Here is a 26,137-nt window from a genome sequence, read left to right as displayed (position 1 = left end):
AAGACAGACATTTCTTTTTCTTTCACATAACCACCTGAGTGTGAGCAGTCCCGGACTGTAGAAGGCCGCCCGTATCAGGACCCAGATCTCTCTGGAGGTAGGGCCTTCCCCAGAAGGCTCATGACCTCACCCACATTCCAGCCCACAGGAAGCAGGAAGGGCATGGAGGAAGGGCACACTCTTTAAGGGCACAGCTGAGAGGATATGCACGTCACTTCTGTATCCTTCTCATAGGCCAGAACTTGAACATGGACCACACCCAATTGCAGAGGAAGCTGGGAAATGTCATCTTTATTCTTGGCAGCCATGAGTTTCAATAAAATTTGGTGGTTCTGTTACTACAGATGAAGAAGATAATGCAATTGGGAAGTCGCCAGCCATCCTGCCAATCTCCCCAAGTTCACCACACACACACGTTCTACACACCAGCCCTACCACACTTCCCCAGACCCTCAACACACTGCTCCCTCTGCCAGGCACCCTAACCTGGCCTCAACCCCACCCTTTAGAGAAGTCCTGCTTCACCTTCCAGAACCCTGGAGAGACATTACTTCCTCTTCAAAGCCTTCTTGAGCATGCACCCCCCACCCTGCAAGCAGGGATTATTAGTTCCTCCTGCTCCTCCAGGCACGCTCTCCTCCCTCCCTGAACGCGTCCTACAGTGGTACTTGTCACACTGCATCCGAGTCATTCCCTAGTCTGTCTCTCTTACTCCAGCACACACTCCAAGAGGGTGAAGTATGCCTGCGTTCCATGCACATTACAACTCTCTAAATTTCTGCTGAATTATTATGTATATAGTATTCAGTTTTGAGAATCTATATTTGAATTTCCAAGCTAGTGTTCCTTTGCCCAGTGAAAGAAGATTCTTGGAGTAAATATGACCATCCCACCCCGGAACACAGTCAGGTTGTAAAGAAGGTACCAGTGAAATCAGACCCATGGCTTAAGAGAGAAAGGAATCCAGATGCCGTGGGCCCCACAGGACCCTAGAATGCTTGTCCTGCTCCTCACTTATGTTTACATCTGACTGAGCTGGAGGGCAACAGAGGTCCATCTCCAACAACTCCTGCAGTGAAGTCAGCTGGACTGGGGGCTGTCTCCGGACTAAGGATTGCACAAGCTCGCTTCCCAGGCAAGGAGAGTTAACGCAACAACCTCAGGACTCTGCTGGCTGGGTCACAGCACAGATGGCTTGTGAACATGAAAGGCTCTATAATGTTAAAAGCCTTTGATTTTTTTTTCCAGACTAATTCCTTCAGTGCCCTATGAGCCACAGACAAAACTATACAAGCCAAGGAGAAAGGGATTTCAAACCAACACACTAAATTTCCTTGCTTCATACCATCTCTGTGAGTTCTAAATCAGTCTTAAATATATGTTTGTGAATTCAGGGTCTGTTTCTGTTTTTGTTTGAGGAAGAGGAGTGAAGGGTATGGTTTTAGGCTGTTTTTCTTGTCCGAGTTTTAACAAAGGGGAAGAGAGAAAAATATCAAGCTCGGATGGAAGAATAAGGGAAAGTTACCACCTGCTAAAGGTGTCCTACTAATGGAAACCTAGCTTTAAATCTAACCCTAACTCTCACATCAACAGGGCTTCGAATTCCTTTCCCACCCTCCTTTCTCTCACATAAGGCGGTTCCCCTCAGTCTCAAATCAGAGTTTTCAACAGAATTTTGTGGACTGAGGGTTTGCTTTTGTTTGTTTGAGGAAGGAGAGTTCTTTCGATATTAGACCATCAAGCATTCTAAATGTTGGACTATACCAGGAGTTTCATCTCACTGAATTTTCTTGCCACCTATGAAGTCAGCAACACAACAGGGAAAGCTCCCAGCTGGTAAATGACAGTGTCTTCTCATCAGAGACCACCCCCTGGAAAAAGAAGCCCAAGATACAGTGTTCCCTCTAGATATGCAGGAACAGTTAAGGGGAACCCTAGAACCCTTTCATGAGTAAGTTAATAAGCCCATAGATCATTCTGGGTGCTTGGCTCATGCTAGTCTGTGATGTCACCAGTTGATAGCATCACTTTTAATCAATAACTTCCGGACTTCTTGCCTCTTACTGGTGTTCACAGACCAGAGGGATTCCTGTGTAATTTCTGGATAACTGAATCTGTGCTCTACCATCTCCTTTGTCCCTGAACAGAGTTATGGAGTGAAACAGTAATAGCTGTCATGCACACACACACAGTGCATAATACCGTGGAAGATGACAGGTTTGGGGATTTTTTTTTTAACCTACTCTGAATATCACAGGATATCTTCAAAACACCTTGAGGACCCAATCTCTAAAAAACCAGTATCCATATGTGACTAAGTTTTAAATGTGCATTTTTATCAAGAGTGGATCCCCGCTCGCACTTTTGTGAAAAAAACATGTAAACAAAGTCCTCTTGAATCTTTCCATGTCAGCTAATTCTCAATGACACCGAAACAGAAGTAGTTGCCTCCCTCCCTCAAGCTCCCAGACAGGACATTTCCATGAAGACTGTTCATTTGATTCAGACTATGGATGATACATGATGTGGAGTCAAATCGGAAAATAGATCCTGATTGGCTCTCTAGGTTAGATAACTTGAAGTTTTCTTCAAAAAAATAAAAACCTGGAAAAATGAAAAAGAAAAATGCCTCAGTAATCACCCACATGTGAGGAAGGGGCTGTGTGGTGTTTTCCTCCTCTTGGCAAACAGTCAGGTCCATTCTAGGTCTTTAACTTGACAGAAGGTAGCCTTGTCAATCTGGATTGAAAAACAACTCCAAACTCTTTAGCTGGGAAAAAACACAGAATAGTAAGAGCTTGGGCTCCAGGCCGAGGCTGCTGCTGCCAGTTCTTGGCTGTGGGACCTCGGGAAGTTCACTCCACCTCTTCAAGCCCTGTCTGCGAACTGGGATATGTGGGGCTGCCTTAGAGGGTCGCTGTGAGGAGTAAATACATGCACAGCACAGTGGCTGCACAGTACACTCAGCTGTGCTGGGCAACTGTGATCATCCTCAGAAAGTCAAAGGTAGGAGAATCTTTTCTACCCATGCATTGCCAACATAAGGTTGCTTTTGAAAGGTGAGCCAGCGACTAGCTTGGCACATCTGAAAGGGCAGGTACCTCTCTGGAAGGAAGGAGGCATTATCGGCACCAGCTGGCTGTTAGGCACACTGAAGCCCGAGGTGAGGTGTTTCACTCCACCTTGCTCAGCTCCAATATGTAGAAATGCTATTTGCCCATGAAATGGCACCCTTAAAAATACACACAAATACACATGTGTGCACCTAAATAGACAGATGGCTATACAGTATAGATAACTATCCGTTACCATGCTCTGGATTGTTACCCACACTCTGAGGGTTGTCCTCAGCCTTCACCAGTGAAAGCCAGTGTGGCCAGTTGTACAAAACACCTGCCCAGGAGTGTGTCTAGGCTGCCCAAGTGGAGTGTGTCCCACAGTGGGTCTTATTTAGTCTGTGGCTTTGCTCTCTACCTGTATTGAAGTCATAAACCAGGTCGGCTGCCAAAAATTGTGGAAATGAAGGCACTTAACCTGACACAGAGAAACAAGGGAGGAGTAGCACGTCGGATATTGAAATGCAAGATACCATACGTGGGTATTTTCATCTGAGTTATGAGGTCACAACCTATAAGCAATTAGGAACTTGTGGACCTCCTCTGATATTATCATCAGGCATCACAACATTTCTGCAACCACAGAACTGACCCCCAACTGTAGACTGCAGGCTGGAAGAAGTGGCAGCCAAGCTCTAAAATTATTTCTGGTGGTTTGCGATGCCCGAAAGAACAGCCACCCATGGCAGTGCCAGGGCCGCATCCCCAAAGGGGTGATGCTGAGGCAGCCATCACTCCTGCTGCCAGGGAAGCAGACCGCACCCAGGAAGGATCTGAGTGCGTTCCTCTCCCATCCTCAGCCTAAAGAGTCCTAACAGCCATTTTCAGACATATTCTTAAGTTACAGAAAAGAAATGACTAATTCCTCCTACCCTGTTATTCAAAAGCTACACACGTCATTTACATCATGTGAACCTATGTATAAAAACATGCATATATGAGACTCTGTCCTTATAAATTCATTCAGAATTCATGTGTTATGGTTGGGTGTTAAAGACTTATGGAAGGAATATATTCTCACTAAAATAGGATGAGCAGAAATCAGAAAAAAAGAAAGCAAGATCTATATTGTCCTTTATAGCTAACATATAACTTTTAAGGGATCTGGCAAGTCAAACTTTCTTATTACCTGAAAACAAGCTAAGAAATGAGAGTGTTCATCATTTTCTCCTGTTATTTATTCATTGCTTGTTTGCTGTTAGCCCTCCTAATAATGCATGCTCAAAAAGACAAAAAATCAAATGCTTTAGTCAGCTACACAGTGAAAATGCTGCAGGATGGAAGCCCAGAATTCATTTTAATGTGTAGTATTCCCTAGACTGTGACAGAATTCAGGTTTCAATTAACCTTCTCCAGGCTCCCCAAACCAAGAAGAATCTAGAGGGTTGTTAACATATTCATAAGTAAACAAATGCTCGGTCCCTTGGCAAGCTGCCAGGACGTGGTGCCAGGGAGGATCCAGCATCCCTGGGAAGTTATGAAGGCCTGTCATTTCCTCACACCATAGGACTAGAGCAGCTATGGATGCCACTCTGGGCTTTCCAAGCATCTTTATCTCTACATGTATTGAATCCCGTGGGCAAAGTGCCCACTGAAAGAGGCCTGAAATTCAGCCAGAATTGCTGAACTGAGGTGGTGCTCAATGTGCACAACCACTGCAGGCTAGATGTTTACAAAATGAAGTTGCCATTAGGTCTGGAGGGCAGTCCTTCCCAGACTTTCATGTGCACATAGATCACCTGGACATCTTACTAAAATGCAGGGTCCAATCTGGCAGGATGGGGAGGAGCTGATGTTGCTGGTCTGAGCACCCCACTTCCAACAGCAATGTTGCAAAGTGAGCTCAAGACCATTGTATTCACAATGAAATAAACATGGTTTGTAGGTGCTCCAGGGGCCAGGCACTGTGCCTTCTACTGGAAGCACAAAGATAAGACAAGGACCATGACTGAGAGGGAACCTGTGGTGTACAAGGATAGCTCACAACACACTGGGTAAATTCAGCATTCTTTGGGATTCATTGTATTACAAGGAAGAAAAGGCCCATCAAGGGTGGTTCAAGCAAAAAAGGAATGTAACTGGCGCCTGTAATTGCAAAGCCCAGGTAGGACCCATTTCAGGTCTCTTGTGAAGCAGGCTACAATGATGTCACTAGTACCTAGTTTCCCTTTCTCCATCAGGTCCTAGTTTCTCTCTCCATCTTTTTGCTCTGCTTTCTGTGGTTTGGCTTCCTTCTCCTGGAGGCAGCATGGAGGATGCCAGTACATTCGTCTTCTCCTCCTAATGAGTGTGCCTGCCTATCCCAGAAGTATCAGCAAAAATTTTAAGTATCTCATTGGTTCTAGTTGGGTCATGTGCTCAGTCCTTAACCAATCACTGTGTCTTAGGAAGTCAGACTTCCAGGATGGCAAACCCTAGAGTTTGGGGTGGAGTCAGGCACAGGAGAACCACATTTACCAAGAGAGCAGGAGTCGTGGATTCCCCAAAGAAATCAGGAGTTGGATGCTAGGCAGCCGAGAGCTGAGAGTCACCACAACAGAGGGTGATAGAAGAATGTGCAGGAGGCACGAAAGCATGCGTGTGTGTGTGTGTGTGTGAGACCAGCCACGCAGCAAAGCACACACAGCTCCTGGTCTGGAAAGGACCACTGTTTGGCTTCTGAGGGCTTCAGCACAACACCTCCCCCCCTCCACTACTTTCTGTGCGGGAGATAAGAAGTGGAAAGTATGGTTCAATTGCTCTTGAGGAGATTAGAGTTCATTGGAATGTAATCTAGAAAGACATCCATCAAATATTTTGATGCCAGTACAAAACACTGTGCAGCTGAGTGCTAATTTGTGCCCACAGAAAGGAGACATTGTGTGAGCTGGAATAGAAGCTTCCACAGGCATGAACATACAGATGTGGTAATGAGCTAACTCGTGCATTAGGACATGAAGAGACCAAACAAGTTTTAAGAGAAGACAGTGTCATCTTCAGAAACCAGGGGCAACTGAAGATCTGAGCATCCAGATCTTCCTCTCCACCGTGGCCCCTGCCGCCATCAGCCATGACTCCAGTATTCATGCTGGAGACCCAACTGACATCCAACCTTTCAGGTCCTTGACATCTTCACCTCCAACCCTACACAACTACCTTAGCTCTTGACCAGTAAAGACTGTACCATCTTAAAAAGGTAGGTTTTAAGAATTCTTCACCATGCCTTCTACATTCCATCCTGCCATAACTATATATATAAAATCTCAAATATTGGATCTCATTGAGAGCACAGATCCAGTATCCCTCCGACTTCTTCCCTACCCATTACTCATCATCCAGTTAGCCATCTTCTACACACCTCACCTAAAACAGCAGAATGGAGCTAGACAAACGTGTGGCCATTAAATTCATTATAGCTACAAGTGCCCAAAATAGCAATGATAATGATGATGATGATGGTGATATCATTATCACCTAACATTTATTGAGTATCATTATGAGCCAGCCTATTCTCAATTCTAAGTAAGTACATAATTCTCTTTGGCTTAATTTAGCTCCATATTTCTCAACAGAGGCTCTATTGGTACTTGGAGCAGGACAAATCTTCATACCATGGGACTGTTCTGTATATGGCAGATCATTCAGCATTACTGCTCATAGCCCACTAAATGCCAGTACCACCCCCAAGTCATGGCAACACACACACACACACACACACACACACACACACACGCACACACACACAGTCCCAAATCATCCCCTCAACCAGTTTGTAGGAACAGTCCCACACCTAATTGAGAACCACTAATTTGGACACCGAATATGACCGTTACTGTACTTTTAAGACCTTGAGCAGCCCACATGGCCTCTCTATCAGTTTCTTCTCCTGTAAAAGTGGACCATAATCCTACTTTTGCCCACAGGTGGCGAGTTTCAAGCAATCTAGTAAAATATTAGAATATTGAGTGTATTCAGTAGGATTGCATGTGGCTGTAACAAAAAAATGGCAGCGACAATTTAACATTTAGGTATTTATCCCCACATCACAGGTATTCTGAAATATTCTGAAAGCTGGTGGTCCATGGCTGGTGTGGTGGCTTCATGATATCATCGGCATCCCCAGCTTCTGTCTCTCTGCAAGCTGCATTTATAAAACTTCATGGCTGCTTCTTGGTCACGCGATAGAGACCCCACTTCTAGACTCAGTCTGCAGAAAGACAGAAATGGAGGAAGGGAGGGAAGGGAAGAGAAGGGCAGAGGAGGGGAGGGAGAGGATGGGAGGAAAGGAGAGGGAGGATATAGGGAGGGAAGAAGAGGACAAAACAGGCAAGAAGCTGTCTGTATCATAAATGTAACGCCTACCAGGAATCCCAGCAGACTTCCATTCACATCTCATTGGCTGTCACATGATCATTTCTATCTACAAAAGAGACCCAGAAATATTTTTACCTAAACATATTGCCTCCTTGAAAGAAATTAAGGTTCTGTGAGTAAGAAAGAAGGGGAGAATGGATAGTGGGTAGGAAACGAGCAGTATCTGCCAAACACAAGCTACAAAGCTTTATGGAAGTGTAAGGTGGCCTTATTATTAAAACCTGAAGGAAAATGCATCACACGATACAGTGTCTACATGAATTTCACTCCATGAAGTGCATCTGGAGTCTCATTTATCCACATTACTTAAGAATAAAAAAGTGCAGGTTCTTCTTTACATCCAAACCAGCATAGCAGTCCAATTAATTAATGAGTCACATCTCTGCTCCCATTTCAACACAGCAATGCAGAGTGAAGAACCTTGTGTGTGGTGACTCTAGAGAAAATGGCCCCCAATTGTTCAAGATAACAGCAGAATAACAATAAAGTGTGCCAATGAATACAGAAGACATTTATTGGTTTATGGCCACCTGGCCTCCATCCCCTACTTAGGAAGATTGCATCCTGCATTTCCTGTGGGAAAGTCCTTCCCCACATTGTGTGCTGCTTGGAGGGACTGTCAGTCAGGGCGCCCCACTCAGGGGCCAAGGAACGGACACCTGTCCCAATGGCAGACGCTTCTGAATTCTAACTGTGTCAAACAAGATAAAGAAAGAAAAGAGTGGGAGGGGAGAATGGAGGGAGAGAGAAAGGGAGGGAGAGAGGGGAGAAAGAAAAATGGAAGGAAGGAGGGGAGGAAAAGAGAGGGAAGGGAGGGGAGCAGAGTGTCCGGCCTTGCTCCTCAGGCGTTCCTCAAGGCCGTGGGCTCCCCCGCATCATTTCCACTGAAATTTCCCATTCTGCTCAACGTAGTTGAGTCAGTTTTGCAATCAAAGAACCTTGACTGATGTGAATAGAATGACACTTTCAGACCACCCAGAAACCCAGCTGTCTCCTGATTTCAACCTCATCTCCTACTAAAGCTTGGCCAGAACCCCAAAGGGTACTCTTTCTCTGAGTCCCAGACATTCTGCAGAGACACTGAGAAGTACTGCAGTGGCCAAAAAACTGGTGGGAACCAAGGAAATAGAAGGTGTTCTGGTGAGAATATGTCAGAGAGCCCCCAGTTGGGAGCCAGGAGCTCTGGTCTCTAGTTTGTGCTCTTCTTCTCACTAGGAACACAGAGTACATCTTGCAGTCTCTTGGCAACTCAGTTTCCACACTTGTAAATGACCAAGCTGACTCCATCCCATCAGCTTTTATAACATGCCAACCTTTCCTAATTTTGCTACACCTCCACCTGTCCACTGACTTCCTACCTGTGTAGCCTTCTATTTACAAGCCATACATATCAGCCTCCTGGACATCCCCCTACTCCTAGAGCTGTGCTCAGGCCACACTGTCCTTTAACGTTTAAATAAGATTGCCTAAAAGCCCCGTTCATAGCTGGGAAGGGCTCTCCTCTCTCCCAAATACCTCCAGGGGCCCCCACAGGTCAGCCAACACTCACACTGCTCAGCTCTACCTCCTTGAATTCCTGCTTCTACTGAATTTGCAGTCGCCTCTCTGTGCCTCACCTGCTGTGGTTCTGTTGCCCCCTTCCATCCTGGTTGGTACCACGCAGTTCCCTTCAGCCTGCCAAGCTCCACCCACTCTGGGCCGGGCAGGTAGCAGCCTTTCCTGGAGACTTCGGGTCACAAGGCTGTTACAGCACCACTCAGAAGGACTAACAGCTCTGAGCTGAATGTCAGGCTCCCTGTCACTGGCCATTCTCTTCTCTTCTGGGGAGCACCACTGTAGTGTCCCCTCCTTGGGCATCAGCATCCTATCATGTTGCTTGTTTCCTGTTATTCCTCCCTTTACTTCTTCCTCTCTCCTTTCAAACTCTCTTTTCTCCAAGCTCCCAAATTTCCTGTTCAGGTGTCACACAGAACTTGTCCCCACCAGTGAAACAGCCTATTCCATGTTTTGCTAAACACAGGTCATTCTAAGAGGAATTTTGACCAATAGCACTTAAACCAACAATCACCTCTTTCTTTCTGCCGCACAAAAACGCATCTCTAAAGACACTAGCGCCTGTTCCCTGGCTGAAGTCATAATGCCCCAAGCTCTCAGGATGTATTGCTCAGAAAGCATTTGGCTGGGACAAAAAGATGTGCTCTTCTGTTGGTATCCCTTAAATAGAAACGGTGTGATCTCTGATGCATCAAGCAAAAAGAAAGAGGCTTTGTCACTCACAAGCTGTGTGACCTTAGGAAAATAACCCATCTAAACCTATATCCCTTCTGGAAAGTGGGGACAATAATAATACTTATTCTATAGGATTGTTATGAGAATCAAATAGAATCATACATATAAAGTGCTCTGCATAGGAAATGGCACATAACAAAAGCCCTACAAAGGGTGAATGTGGCATTATTATTACCACCATCATCACTGCTACCCAGGCATTTAAAAGTGAAATCAAAGCAGTGACACAAAGTTATCAAGAGCACAGCACATGGAGAACTCACTTGAGAAGGGTGAAAATATAAATGAAAACCCTTTGTGCAGCAAAGGTGTAATGTGAATACAGTGCCCTTGGAACTCACTTCCTGGGAAGGATACTGGCCCCACCAGCAAGTAGGGCTGGTTAAATAACAGGGCTGAAAACTGTAACTGTGAATGCCATTAAATGTGGGCCACTTCTATTCTTTTCAAAACAAAATCACATAATACTTTTTCATCTGAAGATACTGAGCACCAATTTGAGAACATCAGATATTTTAATTTCTCCCAGGAGCTAGTTCAGTCCTAGAGTAAAGTTTGCTGGAATAACTGGGACATCTGAAAATGGAAATATAACATTTAGACCTCCATGTTGTTTCTTGAAATTTTCCAGTTCCCGGAAAAGATAAAAGAGGATCATACTGGCCATGAGCTCCTCATGTCAAAACAAATACATAGCCTCAGCCTACATTACAGGAATACATTTTCCTTCTGGGTCCTCTAAAAATTGTATCATTTCTATTTGTAATCCACTTGTTGTTACCTTTCTTTGTTGGGCTCTGATTTATTATTTCTGTTTCAAACATTAATATGGATGGATCACATGTGAAGCCTTCGGGCACGCATTATTAGACACTCTTTTTCGTCCATTTCAATTTGCTCCCTTTTTCAGCTCTGTCTGCAGTACATAGAAAGTTCAGGACATTGTGGAATGTAGTGTGTTAACTCTATAGCTTCTTTCACAACGTGTTGACCCCTCAGTCCCTTCTACCCTGGCTTCTTGGGCTACATCTTATATTTAGTGCTCACTTATTTATAACCTATGAGACACTGCTTCAGAGTTGAGGAGAAACATGCATGCGCACACACACACACACACACACACACACACACACACACAAATAGTATCCAGTCCCTTCCCTTCTAAAGGATCTAGGCTAGGAAAGAAAGTAAGCTATAACAGAATCCCAGTCTGCAGAGACTTGCACCCTCAGATTTATGCATGGGTCCATAAGGGGAACAGGGGACAGAAAGACAGTTATGCCTCTTGGAAGCCTCAGAGAGATTCAGGATCTTCAATAATGGTTAGGAATTCACAAAGTAAAGAAGAAACAGGAGGCAGGAGAGGCATAGAGATGGTAGAGAACTGACACCCAGAGGAAAATGGGACATATCACACTATAATAAAAATAAATTTAGCTGACTATACTCAGCACAACGAGCAGGCATACCAGCTTGCACCTTTATTCCTTGAGTTTATTGTGTCTTAACCTTTGGCTTTTCCATACATAGATTTTCCCTCTATTATACATGAAGTAAATAGAGTCCCACAGTAGTTCCAGAAGGAAGGGAACATTATCATTAGCAGAACCTGCCAGCATCCTCACGCTGAGGGCAAGGAGGTCATGCTCTCCATCCTCCTAGAAGATGTCTGACCTGTACTTGAGAGGATTCCTGCAACCATGCAGGCATCTCAGTCCTGAACAGTCCTGAGAACACTCAGTCCAGAGAGTTCTCAAGCCCAGCCGTTGGTTCAGAGGGCACTGTCAATCACTTGCTGCAGTTACCAAGGATTATTTCTCCCCTGTGCACTCACCTCCTTAGAATTCCATCACACAGAGTGAGCTTGTCTCACTAGAATGTCTTTGCTTTAATTGTAGTTACACACAATAACTGAGACCTTGGCACCTATTTTCAAGGAATGTTCAGGCCACCATTTATTTGCTCTCCCATGAGGCATTCCCATCTCTGCATGAGGCCAAGGACTGCCTTCATGGCCTACAACCTGTGCAGTCTGTGGGCCCCATGCTCAGAAGGGCCCCCTGCTTGGCTTAGCTCTCTGCTGTTGCTGAAATGGAATGCTTCATTTTTCAACAAGGGGTTCCACATTTTCATTTTACCCTGAGCCCCACAAATTACACAACTGGCCCTGTCCAGAGGACAAACTGCTTCAAGGTGAATTTCTATCAAGCCCTGTCTACACTCCTGGGATGGGAGCCATTACCAAATAGTTCTGAGTATAGCTTTCAGTTACAGTAATCATTTTCACTGTCATTCACTTGGCAGGGTGACTGTCACAAACCTGGAAGTTCAAGCAGTCCAAAAACACTTCTGACATCTGATTACAAATAACTGGTTCACCCAAAAGTTAAGCTTTGGCCATGGCCATCCTTTGTCATCCTTCATCATCCTGCCAGTGTGCAGACAGGCTTCTGCTCCTTCAAGGTTCCTTCAAGCTTATAAACAATACCATCCCAAACACTCGTTCATAAGGCTTCCCATTCTATAAACTTAATGTGTTATTCAGAATTTAATGATTTCTTGAGTATAATTCGATTAAGGGTATGCAGAATTGTATCAGATGTAATAAAAGTCAAGCCCTGTAATTTCAATTATTAAACACTTGTACCAGAGCCTGTACCTGTGCAGCTCAGTGGCTCGAACCTGAACTGAAAAAGTAGCAACTGGGATGCCCAGAAAGGAGAGAAATTATATGTAAAAATTATGTGCTTAGCTGTGGCAGATTTGAAAGGGTCCGCTCTCCTTGTCCTTTGGAGTGACAAAAGGAGTCTGTAAACTGTGCATTTACCTCGGACCTTTTGGTCACATACCTCAAGCCACTCCTCAAATTGAAATTGTCATTTTTCTACCAGTCCACCCTGGATCCTAGCACAGAAATGTCATAGGTTCCAATAAAATATTTGGCCACTCACTCGCCAGAGGCCTGAGATCAAAAGTGTGCCTCCCCGCATACCTGTTAGCTGGTATTAAGGCATTTTCTTTGCCAGATCTCAAGACAATGCAGAAAGTCAATTGTATGTGCCATTGTGCACATGTTCAGTGTGCAGGGAGGGAAGAAAATTGGGGGAGGAAGGTGGTAAAGTGACACCTCGTCCTTATTCACAACTACAGATAAAACCAGCCTTTTTATTTCCCTCCTGGTCTTTCTGAAGTCATCTCTAGAAACAGGGTTTCAAACATGATCTTTATTTCACTGCTCAGACCCAAGGAATATTAATTTAATGGCCTCACTCAGATTCACCTTGATTTCAAACCAACAGCATAATCCAGCCATAACTGTGCTGTGTGCCACAGAAATTCTGGACAGAACCGCCTTATCTGGGCAGGAGATGCACGGGGACAGGCAGCCATTGTCTCATTCAGCATCCACAATAGGACAAACTTCCTGAAAGTAGCTATTTCCAAGCCAGGGCGAAACCCACCTCACAGTCCTCTGAACTGCATTCATAGCACTCAAAACCGTCAACATCACAGGGCTTCTGCAGTAATGACCGTCAGAGCCTCCCATAGGCACGGGGGCAGCATTGGCTCTGCAGGTTGCTCTGATCCCTGCCGTTATCTTGTTAATGCAATTGGGAAAACAAAGAATGAAATTCGAATTCCCGATTGGGAAACTTTAACCTCTCTGCATTCAGAAATTCAGAATTTCTGTTTGAATTCATCAGTGGTCTGTGCACGCACACCTGGAAATGGCGAGGCTATTCCTTCCTATTGCCCACTCTCCACATCTAAACAGAGCCCCGGCCCGCTTCCTTCAGCAAACTTCGGTGAATAGCCAGCACTTACTCCAAACAGGTAACACATTCTACTCTTTCCCTTCTGAGCACTTTCAAAATTGATGGTTACATATTTCATTCACTTATTTAATAAATACTTATCAAGTCTCACTCTGTGGTGGACACTAAAGGGTACACGATTTGCCCGAGTCCCTGCCAGCAAGGTACCCACGGGTAGGGCTGAATGAGGCCTTTGAGTGCCTCTGAGTTCCCTGAAACTCAAGCACCCAGCCTGAGCCGCTGCCTTGTTCCAACCCATATTTGTTGACTACAGGCACTGGGCAGGCTTCATCTTATAAACAGAGCTTTCTAATTAACAAAGGCATTCCAAAGTGAAAGAGGTAACTAAGTCAGGCGTGCTATCAGCTGAGCAGAATTTGAGAATAAAAATCACTCTGATAACCTGCTCTGAAGAGTATTTCCGCTTGCTGAGGGACATATCGCCAAGTTGGGAAATGTGTTGTGGCACAGGTCGGCTTGCACCACCAACTGACAGAAGCCTATTAACACCAAAGAATGCCTCTCTCCGCAAACCTGTGGAAGCTGAATGTCACTGATATGACTACCTCAGCCCTTAGTAGAAACTACACAAGTCTGGCTTTCCTAGAATGCAGCTAGGTACACATCTCCAGGAGCAACGATTCACCTTTTCAAATTACAGAGCCCTGGAGTACCTGAGTTGAGGGAATGCAGCTGCTACAAAACAAGGGAATTACGGACAGAAACCTCATTCAAACAGCACAGGGAGAACTGCGGGTGCTTAGCTTAAAATTTCATCTGAGCAGAGGCCACAAATATTCTGCAGGCTGCAAAGGCTGTAACGCAGCATCTAATATTTTTTTCAATACAAGATCCAAAAACATCGTAATTCCACTTCAGTGCAATCAGTCCTTAGCTATACTGAGAGAACAAATTCAATGGCTTAAAAATCCTTCACTCAAAAACTAAGCATGAATTTTACTGTGATTAAGTGATAAGAGCTGATTCTAATGCCATGTGAAATTTGTTTTTCAATGGTTATTTTATTCAGAATGGTTGCTTTTTAATGATGCCGTCTTAATTTCCTGTAAAACCTGTTTCATCTACAGTCATTAATATTTATTTTGCTCATTTAATTTTTAAATATTCTTAAATTAAAGCTATTAGAAATATTCTACTGCTGCTGAAGATAACAGCATAGGAGCACCCATGAAAATATCACAGAAAGCATAATCAGTGTGTTAATCACTGCAATCTGGCTTAATAAATGCAATACTATAAACTAGTCAATTAAGAAATAATCCATTCTAAAATATATTACAAAAACCACTGCTAAATTCATCTTTTTCTTAACATTTTTAAACTGTGTTTCACCTTGGAATTATGGAGTGTAGTTAGATTTCACATTGCAATGAAAATTATACTTACGAATCATTTTGTGTTAAAATATTTCCCATGTACATATTATTTTTCATATTTTCTTAAAATAAAATCCTCAGCATTTAACCTATACAGGTTGGCCACAGAGATCTCACAATAAATTATAGTAAAATAAAGCCATGATGATATTGAACTTGCACCATATTTAATGTAATACATAACTACACACTCTCTCGTTCCTATTTAGGTTTCATAACCTCTAATCATATGACATTCTGCAGAATGCTTCAGTTCAAATGGGCTCAAGACAGCAACAATACTATTACCAGTGCAGGAAAATCGCAACAGTTTTTCTACCTGGAAAACACCAAATCTCAAAGTTCAACACACAAACTCATAATACATTTTCATTTCCTCTTCTTCACAATTCATTTTCATATCTAATAGAAACTCTTGGCTGAAGCCTTATACTGCCTGCAACACGTTATAGTTTCTTTGCAATTTTACTTTTAGGAAACATGACAAAGGCAACCGTCCCATGGGATGCCAAGTAAACTGATAAATTCACTCTCTTTCACACTAATCTGGATGGGATATGAGGAAGAAGAGGAGATGCCTGTGAGTGCCCTCACGGTTCTCAGATAGAACTTCCTTTAATATGCCTCTGTGAACTATGTCAGAGGCAGAAAAACACTCCAGACACATATACTTCTGTCACTTTTCTAACCAAAGAAGTTGCTACCATTGCCAAAATTATGGTCACACTAATTTTTGAGGTTTATGTTCTAATGATCAGAATTTTTGCTACATACTTTTCATTTTTTAAAACCCTTTTTCTGAACCAACCTCAGGACCAAAACATGTCTCTGCTTCAAGGTTTCCCAGTCTCAACAGTAATCAAAACTGAATGCCTTCACATCCTCAAGGGGCTGCTTCTTCCTCTCTGTGCTCCAAGAGGAACAGGAAAGTAGCGTACGCTTTGTCTTCCACTGCCCTGCTTGGGTTTTTGCTTTCAGAATTGGAAGATTTGTTCCCATTTCTGGGCACCTGACAGGCTGTGATTTACGTGTGAGGAAACAAGTCCCAGGTTTTTATCCAGGAGTCAAAAGCTGCCCCCACCCATCTTAGCTGTTTTCCAGGAAAACAGACTGGGGAAAGGGGATGTGGGGAGGGGAAACAGATTCCATCTGAAGCTACACAGAACAAGTAGCACACGTAAATCCAAAGTAATGGAGGCAAATATAAAAAAAGAATATTATTTATTATCTTCTTTATTAATACTCACATGTAACCTTTGCTTTGTACACAAGTCTACTTTGAAAGAATGCCTCCTTGATTCATCATGCCCAGTGGGGCTTTTTGATCCTGGACCACTTCCCCTTTCTCCACCCCACCCCCCACATCCAAATTACTCTTTCACATGTTCACAGACACCACGAAAAGTTTGTAAACAAGATTTGAGTTACTGGATCTTGATTGAATCAACATCCCACTTCGAAATGGAAACCAGAATGGGGAGAGGGTAAGAAATGGGAGAAAAGGGAAGGGAGGAAATGCACGAAGAGAAGAGGAAGGGCATCTGGTAAGAACTTTCAGGTCTCGCCTTTTCTGAGATGTGTGTACTGCGGCTATTTCTTGAAATTCAAAGACTCAAAACATTGACAGCCAGTGACTGTATGGTTATTTATATTATAATCTATAATAGAATATGTGAACTTCCTCAGTTTGGGTCTGGGTTGTTTTTGTTTAAATACACCACAATCCTCCTGTGGGTGTCTCTGCCTGGGGTCAGGTCTCCCAGGAACCCCTCTTAGAGCCGGGGCTTCCGGAGCAGGGTCTTGCTCAGATCTTTGACCTCCTCCGGGCTATTGACCCGCTCATAGCCCAGCACTGCCATGGGCTGGTAGCAAAACTCCTCCACTTGTTTGATCTGCTGGAAGGTGAGGGCGGTCCGCCAGGCGTTGGCGGCCTGCGTGGCATTGCGCGCGGACACCACAAAAGGCTTGGAGGAGGAGCCTGAGCCGCTGGTCATGTTGAGGGCAAACTGTTCCATTTCGGGGCTCACCAGCAGCCCCACAAAGTCGTACACCCTCCGTAGGGTCTTGACGGGGTCCCCCACCAGATCTTCGTACCGCACCACTAGGTAATGGCCTTGCAGCCAGTCAGGAGGCTGCAAGGCTGTCTGCAGCGTCTTGGCCATGCTGTTGCAGATGACCTCCATGGCGCCAAGCGCGTGGTAGTCTGCAGGGCCACCCACACTCTCCTTCTTGGCGCCCATCTTGTGGCCAGCGGCTTCCAGGAAGGGCATGCGGTGGGCTCGAGGGTCCCGGCTGCGCACTACCTGCAGGCTCTCACGGATGAGACCGTGGCGCGAACGGATGCGCGAACTGGCCACAGCACGAGGATCACGCACCAGGTGTATGACCTTGAGGTCCAGAGCAGGGTCGCGGAGCAGTGGCGCCAGCACGGCCACGTCGAAGACACGCACACCCTTGATGACCAGCGTGCGGTACTTGCGGCACTCCTCCTCAAAGCGCGCCAGGCGCTGTGGTGGGCACTTCTTGCACACGCGATCGTCCACCAGCCCCACGACCTCTTTGCGATAGGCGGGACAGAGCGGCGAAGAGCATACTACCTTGTTGGTGGCTGCGCCGAAAATGCCCAGTGTGGTGAGGTTGCGCCCCCCGCTGCCCGCGGGGCTGTACAGCTGGAAAACCGAGAGGTCGCAGCGGTAGAGAGCGCTCAGCATGTCCCGCGCCGCCCCTTGCAGGGAAACCGCGTCCCCTGGATACAGTTTTTGCCACACGTGCCACACAGGCTCGTAGAGGAAGAACACCTCGGGGTTCTGGTTGAAGAGCTCACCGAAGAAGGACGAGCCTGAGCGCCACGTGGTGAATACATACACCAACTGCCGCTTGTCCCCGCCGCCCCCGGTGCCCCTAGTTCCATTGCTGGGAGGGGCAGCGGCCCCAGCCGCCCCCGCCGAAGCGGCCCCGACGGCAGCGGCAGGAGGGCGGTACGCGACGCGGGGGTCCAAGCGGGTGTGTGAGCGGGGCGGCCCGGCCGGAAAAGGCCCCGGGCGCCCCCAGCCGCCCCCAGCCGCCCCCGCCGCGGCACCCAGCTGCCCGTCGGGGCTGCACTGCTGCAGCGGCTCCTTGTGCCACTTGTAGTCCAGGAGGTTGAGCATGGTGAGCACCAGCAGCAGCGCATAGCCCGCGCACAGTACCAGCGCCTTCCTGCGGAACACCTTCATTCCGAACGGGGACGCGGGCCAGCGGCGACCCGGGCGCCGGGGCCACGGCAGGAGCAAGGGGCGCGGCGGCGCGGCAGGAGCTGCCAGGAGCAACCGGGGGTGCGCGCCCGGGGGCAGGGTTCGCGGCGGGCTGCGGCTCATCACAGGCACAGCCCGGGCCGGCGGCGCGGCGGAGGCGGCCCTGTAGCCCGGGAAGGGGACTCAGCGGGCCGGCTTATGGCGCGGGGACTGGGGCCGCGGCTCCGAGGCGGGCGCGGCAGCAGCGGCGGCAGGTCCCCGGCGCCCAGGGCTGGCTCTCCCATGGCAGCGGCTCCAAGGACCTGCGAGGGGAAGCCGAGTAAGCCGGATGCTCCCCAATCCTCCTCCCGAGCCGCCTCCTCCGCCTACGTAACGCTCATCCTCGGGCCTGCCTGGCTCCCAACTCACCTGGAGCTGCCGGCGCGCCCCGGAGCGGCCCGGGATCACTGCCCCGCGGTCCCTGCTGCTGTCACCCCTTCCTCGGTTTCTCGCGCGCTGTCTTCCGCTGCAGTCCCAGCGCCTCAGAAGGGGCCGCGGGACTCGGCAGCCTAAGCCCTGGGCAGTTTCCGGGCAGCAGGCGCCCTGCAGCTCGGGAAGGGAAACTTTCACCGGGCCTGGAACCCTGCTCCTCACTCGGCTGAGCCCAGCGCGCCCGGCTCCAGCGGTATCTCCTCCGCGCCCTCGGGACCGCAGCTTCCTTTCTCGCTCCGGTGGGCGAAGCCGGCTGGGGGAGGGGTGTGGGGGCTTATACAGGACCCAGCTCCTGGCAAAGCGGCTCCGCCTCTCTCGCTCTCGGCCTCCGCTCCCCGAAGCTTCCCATCTCTCCGGCGGCGATGGATGGGGCGCAGCGCGACCCTGCAGCGGCGGCGGCAGCAGCTGCTTCTCCCATCACCGGGAGGATGCCCGGGCGGGCACTGCCAGCAGCCCCCACCGCTCCGCAGCCTCCGAGTGGCTTGGAAAGATCCTACACACAGCTCTCGCCAAAAGAGCCCAGGTCCGCAGCGCTCCTGCCCGCTCCGCCCCCGGCACCAGCCGCTTTTGGCGAAAGAGGTATCGGGGCAGAGGAAGCCCCCGCCGCCGACGACGACACCGCACGAAAGCAGCGCCCGGGAAGATGCTGCTACCCGACTCCCCCTACGCCGAGCGGCTGCAACGCGCTCAGACCAGCCTCTGCGCCGCTCCTGCTAGCCGGCGCCGGGTTGGTGCGCGCCGCCGTCTGTCGCTGCGGCTCCTCCCCTTCGCCGCGCTGCCCTCCTCCTCCGCGCGTCCCGCGCCCGCCCCCCTGTCGGAGCCCGGCTCCCGGGGCCGCCACTGCCACCGCCACGGAGGTTGGAGATGCGCCGCTGTTTTACGGCCGTGCCGCTTGGGCTTCCCTCCGCGCGGCCAAGGCCTTAGCAATGCGTGCGCAAAGCGCCGGGACGCGGATGCCGGCTGCTGAGCGTTCGGGCGCCCCGAGCTGAGAAACTTGGATTCTGCGTGCCGCTGCCAGGCTCAGCCGCATATATCGCTCTCGAAAATAGTTGGTGATAAAGTTTGGGCAGAAATCTCCCGGCGGCCGCCCACGCCACTTTTCCCCCGGGGTTGGCACCTCCGGGAACCGAGGACGCACCCGCGCCCGGTGAGCCCACCGAGGACGCCAAGCGCCGCTCGCAGGCTTCCGACTCCAGGCTCGCCCGCTCCAGATGGCCTGAGGCTTCTCACTCACCGAGGAAGTAATAAATCTTTCTGACCCCGGGGTCAGATAAGACGCTTCAGTTTTCCCGAGGAGTGTGCGGTGGGGGTCCGGGCGCGAGGGCGTCTTCTAGCCCTTTACTCCACTGTGGACCTGGCCGCTTGGGTTTTACTTCGCCTCCCTCACATGCGTCCCCATCTCCGCTAGCTAAGAAGCGTCCGCTAACACATGTCCAGGAAAACTGGGGTGGTGGGGGTTTGGGGGGTGGGGCGATGACTCTGTTCTAATTTACCGCAAAATACTTGTCTCGCTTCTTGGTTTTAGAAACGAGCTCAAATGATCTGACCCTAAAAGCAATACCATTGTTGGAAGTAGAAAGTCATATATTTTTTTTAGTTCTTTAGAGTTGGTTTAAGTACTTTTTTTTAAGATGAGAAAAGCGCTCTCACTCTCTTTCCCTCCCTCTGCCGTTTTCTTTCTCTGTCTCTCTCCCTCCCTCTCTCTCTCTCTCTCTCTCTTTCTCCCTCTCCTCCCCTCCCCAGAGAGAACCTAGCTACAGCCTCAATTTCAGTCTTATACTGGGCCAATTATAATAGCCTCCTGTAATTCAATGGTGACTGCGTGTTAGATGCCCAGCTGACTAAAGCAGTTGAGGCCGTGTCTAAATCTACACCAATTGCCTTCAGTCCGGAAACTCATGAGCCACGGAGGGTAAATTAAGCGCGGCTATTGTGGAGGCGTTTTGTCGCTTCCTGTACCGATGGAGTTTTCAGAAGTTTGACAAAGTTACTGCAAACTTAACATTTGTGCTATTTTGGGCAGCCTCTCTCAGTCAAAGGATCCTTTTAAATTTAAAATATTGCTGTTCGCGCCATTATTCTTAAGAGAGATTTACAGATCTTTCTGAATGCAAGGACTTTTGGAAAGTGACCTGAACTTATATGGGTTTTCAGCGTAGAAAACCGTTTAGACAACTTCACTTAGCCCTGTCTTCCAGAAGAATCCATAAGGCCACGGGTAGAGTTCAGCTTTTTTTTCCCCTGTGGTCTGTAAACATATAAGGATGAGGCGTTTCTAGGACAGGTTTTTTACGAATGGCGGGAGGAGGAGTAGAACTTGAATTTTATGCAGGTTTCTCAAGCAGCAGTCAGAGGGGGCCAGGATAGACTAATAGACTGAAGTTTTAAATCCCTATTTACAGAAGAAGGTGGTAGAGTTTAATTGAGTCTTTCCATCTCTCCATGTAGGACCCTCCCCTGTCCTTGTCCCTAATTCCCTCTACCCTTTCCCCACAAAAACCAGTTATTTTGGCACATTAAAGACTGATGGAAGAGAGAGGAGGAAAGAAAATCTCAGTCTTAGTATTCAGCATGATTCCAAAAAATAATTTCTAGTTATTTTAATTTGGTCTCTGGCATTGTGATTACTCAGACTTGCAGTTATTTGATGTAACAGCCCTTTTTTTTAAGTTTGCATAGAAACATTTTTGTCGTAATTCTGTAACACTTTTTACTAGTTAGCAAAATAGTAAATCCATTTTCCAGACACCCCCACAGCTAGTGCTCAACTGGCATAAATATACAAGTTCCACAATCTCCACCCTCTCCTTGCTTGCAAATATTTTACCATTTGCACTGGTGTCATGATTAATTCCAAACTTCATTATAATTAGTGACATCCAAAGACTTGATAATATCTTCCTTCCTCCCTTTGTTCAGAAATTCCTTTCATTTTAATCCACTTATCCTTTTAGCATAATGGATAATGACCCGGATGCATAATAAGTCACATAATAATTTCACTGGCAGAGAAGCCAGTCATGCCACAGGGTTGTCCTTAATTTCAGCTCACTCTTTAGTTTGTTGCAAATCAGTCTTTTCCAGGACGAGCCTCAATCTCTCTTCTCTGCTGCCTGTGATGTGGAGAAGTACTGTTGGAAACTTGCAGCCGCCTTCACCTGATGCTGGATGCCCAGCCTGTGGGATATGGCAGAGAGGTCTTCCAGGACCTTCCTCCATAGTCTGAATTAGGAAAAGATATAAGGCTGGGTCACCCGGATGCTTCCTATCCAAGCCTGTCTGTGTTACTGGGGGCCTGCAAGATTTACATTCAGCGACTATCTCCCCCTGAGCACCAAGATAGATTATAGGCATTTTCCAGGGAATTTGAATACATGAACTTGAATTAATCATAATCCTTGATTTAAAACATGCTGTCATAATTAGTCCCAGGGTGGCCCTTTCCTATTTCATACGATTTTAAGTTACATAATGATCACAAATCCACTGCAGAGCCCAAGAACCCCCTAAGGTAAACCACTGTACTTAATTTAGTTTTAAAACAAATGAAATGGTCAAGTTCCAAGAAAAAGAAAGATAGAAAAACTTGCCGTAACTGTCAAAAAAAGAAATAGCCTAAATAGTCTTATGACTAATAAGGAAATGAAACAGTCATTTCAAACCTTCCCGTAAGAAAACAATGGGCCCAGAAGGCTCTCAAGGAAGGTTCTGCTGGGTAATTTCTGCCATATAAAACTTCCTGAGAACAGAGAAAAGAGGGAGTACTTCCCCAAGTCACTCTAAGGTGATAATAACTAGAGGGGGGTTTCAAAGAGGAAAACAGATCTTTTTAACCAATTAATATATACATAAAACTTCTAAAAATGTCAGCAAAATAAATCTAGTCAAATGTGGGAATAAAGACAACACACTATAGCCAGGTTGGGTTTATCCCAGGAATATAAGGATGACTTAAATATTTATTAAGCACCTACAAGGTGCCAGATGCTAACTCAGCAGGATACAGCAGTGAAGCAGACAGGCATCCCCACACTCGTGGAATTTACCTTCTAGAGTGGGGGACATTCAGTGGAAGCTCATTTAAGCAGGTAAGATTGTTTTGAAGAATTGTCAGTGCTGTGGAAGAAACAAAACAGATCAATGCTGCGGAGAGTGATTAGAAGCGGCTTCTTTAAATTGGTGGGGGAGGGAGGTGCCCCTTGTAAAGAGGAGGGGGCAGCCAGGTGAACACTGAAGGCCAAGCATTGCATGCTGATGTACAGCAAGTGCAGAAGCCCAGAGTGGGGGCTGAGGTCAATGTGTTTAAAAAACATCAAGAGGGCTGGTGGGGCTGGAGCCTTGCAAAAGAGATTGAGGTGCCCACTGATTGGGGTGTGCCTGCTTTACAATACCTGAGGGGGTTAAAAAGCAATTTGTTAAGAAGCACAAAAAGGGATATTATGGGAGAAATGAGCTCAGGTTTACTTCACTTTACCAAATGTCCTGCCCTGGTGGTGTCCTTGTTTGAGCACCACCCTCCTCTCAAGACTGCCTGGACATGCTCAACTTTTCTGCAACTTTACCTTTGAGACCTAGCTCAGCTGTCTACTTCTTGGCTCTCACACATTCCAGACATTGGCAGACAGAAATGAGCTGACTGGACCAGATGGTCCCCTGCCATGACTAGAGAAACCACCTTCTCTAGTCCATCAACCATTTCTCCGCTGTCCATAGTGGGCATCCTCTTGGGTTCTGCATGGCCCCCATCCATTCTCCATTCCTTTAGGAACAGTGTCTGAAGCACCCCACTCCACTGGATGTGACTTTGGTGGGACCTAGAGCCAGAGTTAACCTTCCCATCCTCCCAAGGGGCATATATGTGACCCAAGCTCAGCAAATTAGACGTTCTCTCCATGAAATTTCCATTCATTCATTTAATCTATCTGTAGTGAGCTCCTTCTTTGTGCCAGGCAATCTGAATCTTCATCAGAGAGATTAAAAGACAGAAATAGTTGCTGCCTTCTCATCACAACAGCAGAGCCCTAGAGAGATGTCTAATTATCCTCTCAGAAGTGACTCTGCCCCTTTTAAGCCTATTGTTTGCTTTTTCTTTAGATTCTGTTAGGTTCTGCAAATGCAGCCACAAATTCTTCCCTCCTCCCCACTAAGTGTGTCACAATCAGTTTCTGGTACTTAAAACCAAAAATTCCTAGTTGACCTGGTGCCTCCTGCCTAATCACAGACTTGGTTTCATTCATGCTTTGTCTTTGTATCTTATTCTTCATCTGCCCTTCTCCATGAGCAGGGCCTTCTCTTTTGAATTCCCACCTTTAAATTCTCACATCTAGTCAGCCAGTAGTCCTAAGGAACTCCTGCCCAGCCTGCACATCAGCATTGATGACCTCCTGGCTCACACACACCTTTCCCTGGCCTTATTAATCACCACCACTGGCTGGACTGCTTACTTGTAACCCTTCATGCCATCAGCCACACAGCCAGGACTTCTGTCACTAGCTAGTACACCTTTTAAGTCAGTTGGACTTCCAGAAACCACATCAGAATCTTCTGACTTCTGGTCCGAAGGACCTGCTGGGCCTTTATATTATCTAATTACAGCAACCCTATTTTTAAAAAGAAGATAGTAGGGATATGAGGTGGCCCACAATGATAAATACAAGAAAACAAAGAGAAAATAACATGAAGCCAGAGGTATGGCCTCAGTAACAATTCATTCCATGAGGTCCTGTTCAATTGCTAGAGGTGAGTCAAAAACAATTGGCTCTTAGCTTCCTAGTAGTCAGAGTAAAGCAGGGAAGTTGCTCAGGAGAGCAACAGCTTTGCCTGACATGGAGAACTAAGAAAAATATTTATCTTCCTTCTCTTGTAAGCTTCATTCTAATTTGTTCTTTGTTTCTTGTCCACTATTTCCAATATACTAGTATTCCCAATACTGGCATAGGATCTGGCACGCAAGCACTCAAGAGATATGTATTGGCTGACTTACTATGGATCCTTATGAAAGAATTATATGGCATAGAAAGTGGACTGTGTCCTTAAATATATTAATGTACTCTTCAATAAAAACAGCTACAGAGTTGGGGTGGGAGGGAAGTGCTGGTTCTTATAAGCCCAGTCAATGCAACCTAATGGCATAATGACAATGCACAGTTCACTGAAGGCAGTTTAGTGTGGACCACATCTACCACTCTGATTCTGGCCTGATGGCTCATCTCAGCTGGCTACATGAAGCTGTTTTATCATGCCAAAGTGTATAGGGATGAATAAATCCTAGGAAAAGCCTTCTTGGAGAAAGTACTGCCTGGAAACAAGAAACCCAGCTTCTGTCATCTCTTTCCACATTTCCATGCCGGACATCTCCCAGCGTCTGTATAAGCTGTGTCTTGAGCTAATCTCAGAGAGCAAGTGGTTTTGAAGCATTTTGAAAGTCATTTAGTTTCCCCTGGCTTTTCTGCTTAGCTTCCCAGGACTCATGAGTTCTGAACCTGCCAGGTGGGTGTGAAGCTGGGAGTGTGTGTGCCTTGCTCTGACCACTGCTCCCCAGGCCCAGATTTTAGCTCCAGTCGGCAGGAACTCCTCCTGGGATTAAACCTGTTCTCTTCTCGGAGGGCCTGGCCCCTCACAGTCAGGTGCTTGGAGATGCTCCCTGCATCCACGGAGAGATGGCCATCGCCCTCACCGTGGGCTTTCAGGACCCATCTCCCACCTGGTCCTAACCAGTCAGGGGAGGTGACACTCACGGTATTCTGAAACATAACGTTTGAAAACCTGGAGAAACTTTAACACTAGGGTTTAAGTCCATGATCAGAAATGCTTTAAAAATAATCAACCACTCACCAAAACCAACTGCCAAGAGGAAGCAGAGATAATGTCACCTTGGCAGAAACTCCATGGGAAATCCACGTGGCTCAGTGGTAATAGAATTCTGTATAAGACAAATAAAGGGATGTGTAGCATGATATTCCCATGGCTTCAGTGTGACTTCTTCCTCAGGTAACACAGAATCTGACAAAAGGCAGTCCTTTGGAAAACCCTCTATTGATAGAAGGAATTAAGTTCCTTGAGATTTAGAAATAAGATACAGTGGCTCATGTACAGAATTTGGAACAGCCCTGGATTCAATTCCCTACAAATTTACTTACTAGTTCTGTGTTCTTGAACAAGGTATGTAATCTCTGAGCCTCAGTTTCCCATCTGTTACGTAGGGATGGTAATGTAATAGCTGCCTTATATGAGGAGACCAAGGGCAGGCTGCCCCAAATTGTGCCGTTTTGGCATATTGATTACTTTGAATTGAAACCACTGGAGAAACAGCAGCTGCAGGCAGGATTTTCTGTCTGCCCTCTGTCCTCGCCTTGAAAGCAGGAAATAAATCCGCCGGGAAAGAGGTCCTCCCTGCTCCTGGAGGTTAAGAGACGTCCTTATTGTCAGAGTCAGGAACTTCAGGCCAAAGACGCCTATAAACA

The 26,137-nt window shown here is 46.9% G+C and overlaps 1 protein-coding gene across 1 annotated transcript; it reads right to left on the bottom strand.

Moving 5' to 3' along the window:
* Positions 1 to 14,570: 14,570 nt before the first annotated feature.
* CHST2 (carbohydrate sulfotransferase 2) lies at positions 14,571 to 18,332 on the bottom strand. Its single transcript, XM_036904298.2, has one exon. It carries the CDS (start codon positions 18,324 to 18,326, stop codon positions 16,743 to 16,745), a length of 1,584 nt encoding a protein of 527 aa, XP_036760193.1. The 5' UTR covers positions 18,327 to 18,332; the 3' UTR covers positions 14,571 to 16,742.
* Between the last annotated feature and the right edge of the window lie 7,805 nt (positions 18,333 to 26,137).

The sequence above is a fragment of the Manis pentadactyla genome, chromosome 1 (assembly GCF_030020395.1).
Source record: "Manis pentadactyla isolate mManPen7 chromosome 1, mManPen7.hap1, whole genome shotgun sequence".
Lineage (NCBI taxonomy): Eukaryota > Metazoa > Chordata > Mammalia > Pholidota > Manidae > Manis > Manis pentadactyla.
This window is presented reverse-complemented; position numbering and strand designations above follow the sequence as displayed.

Bases quoted from the DNA above. Each gene is read 5' to 3' on its own strand.
- CHST2 (XM_036904298.2), bottom strand. From the start codon at position 18,326: ATGAGCCGCAGCCCGCCGCGAACCCTGCCCCCGGGCGCGCACCCCCGG.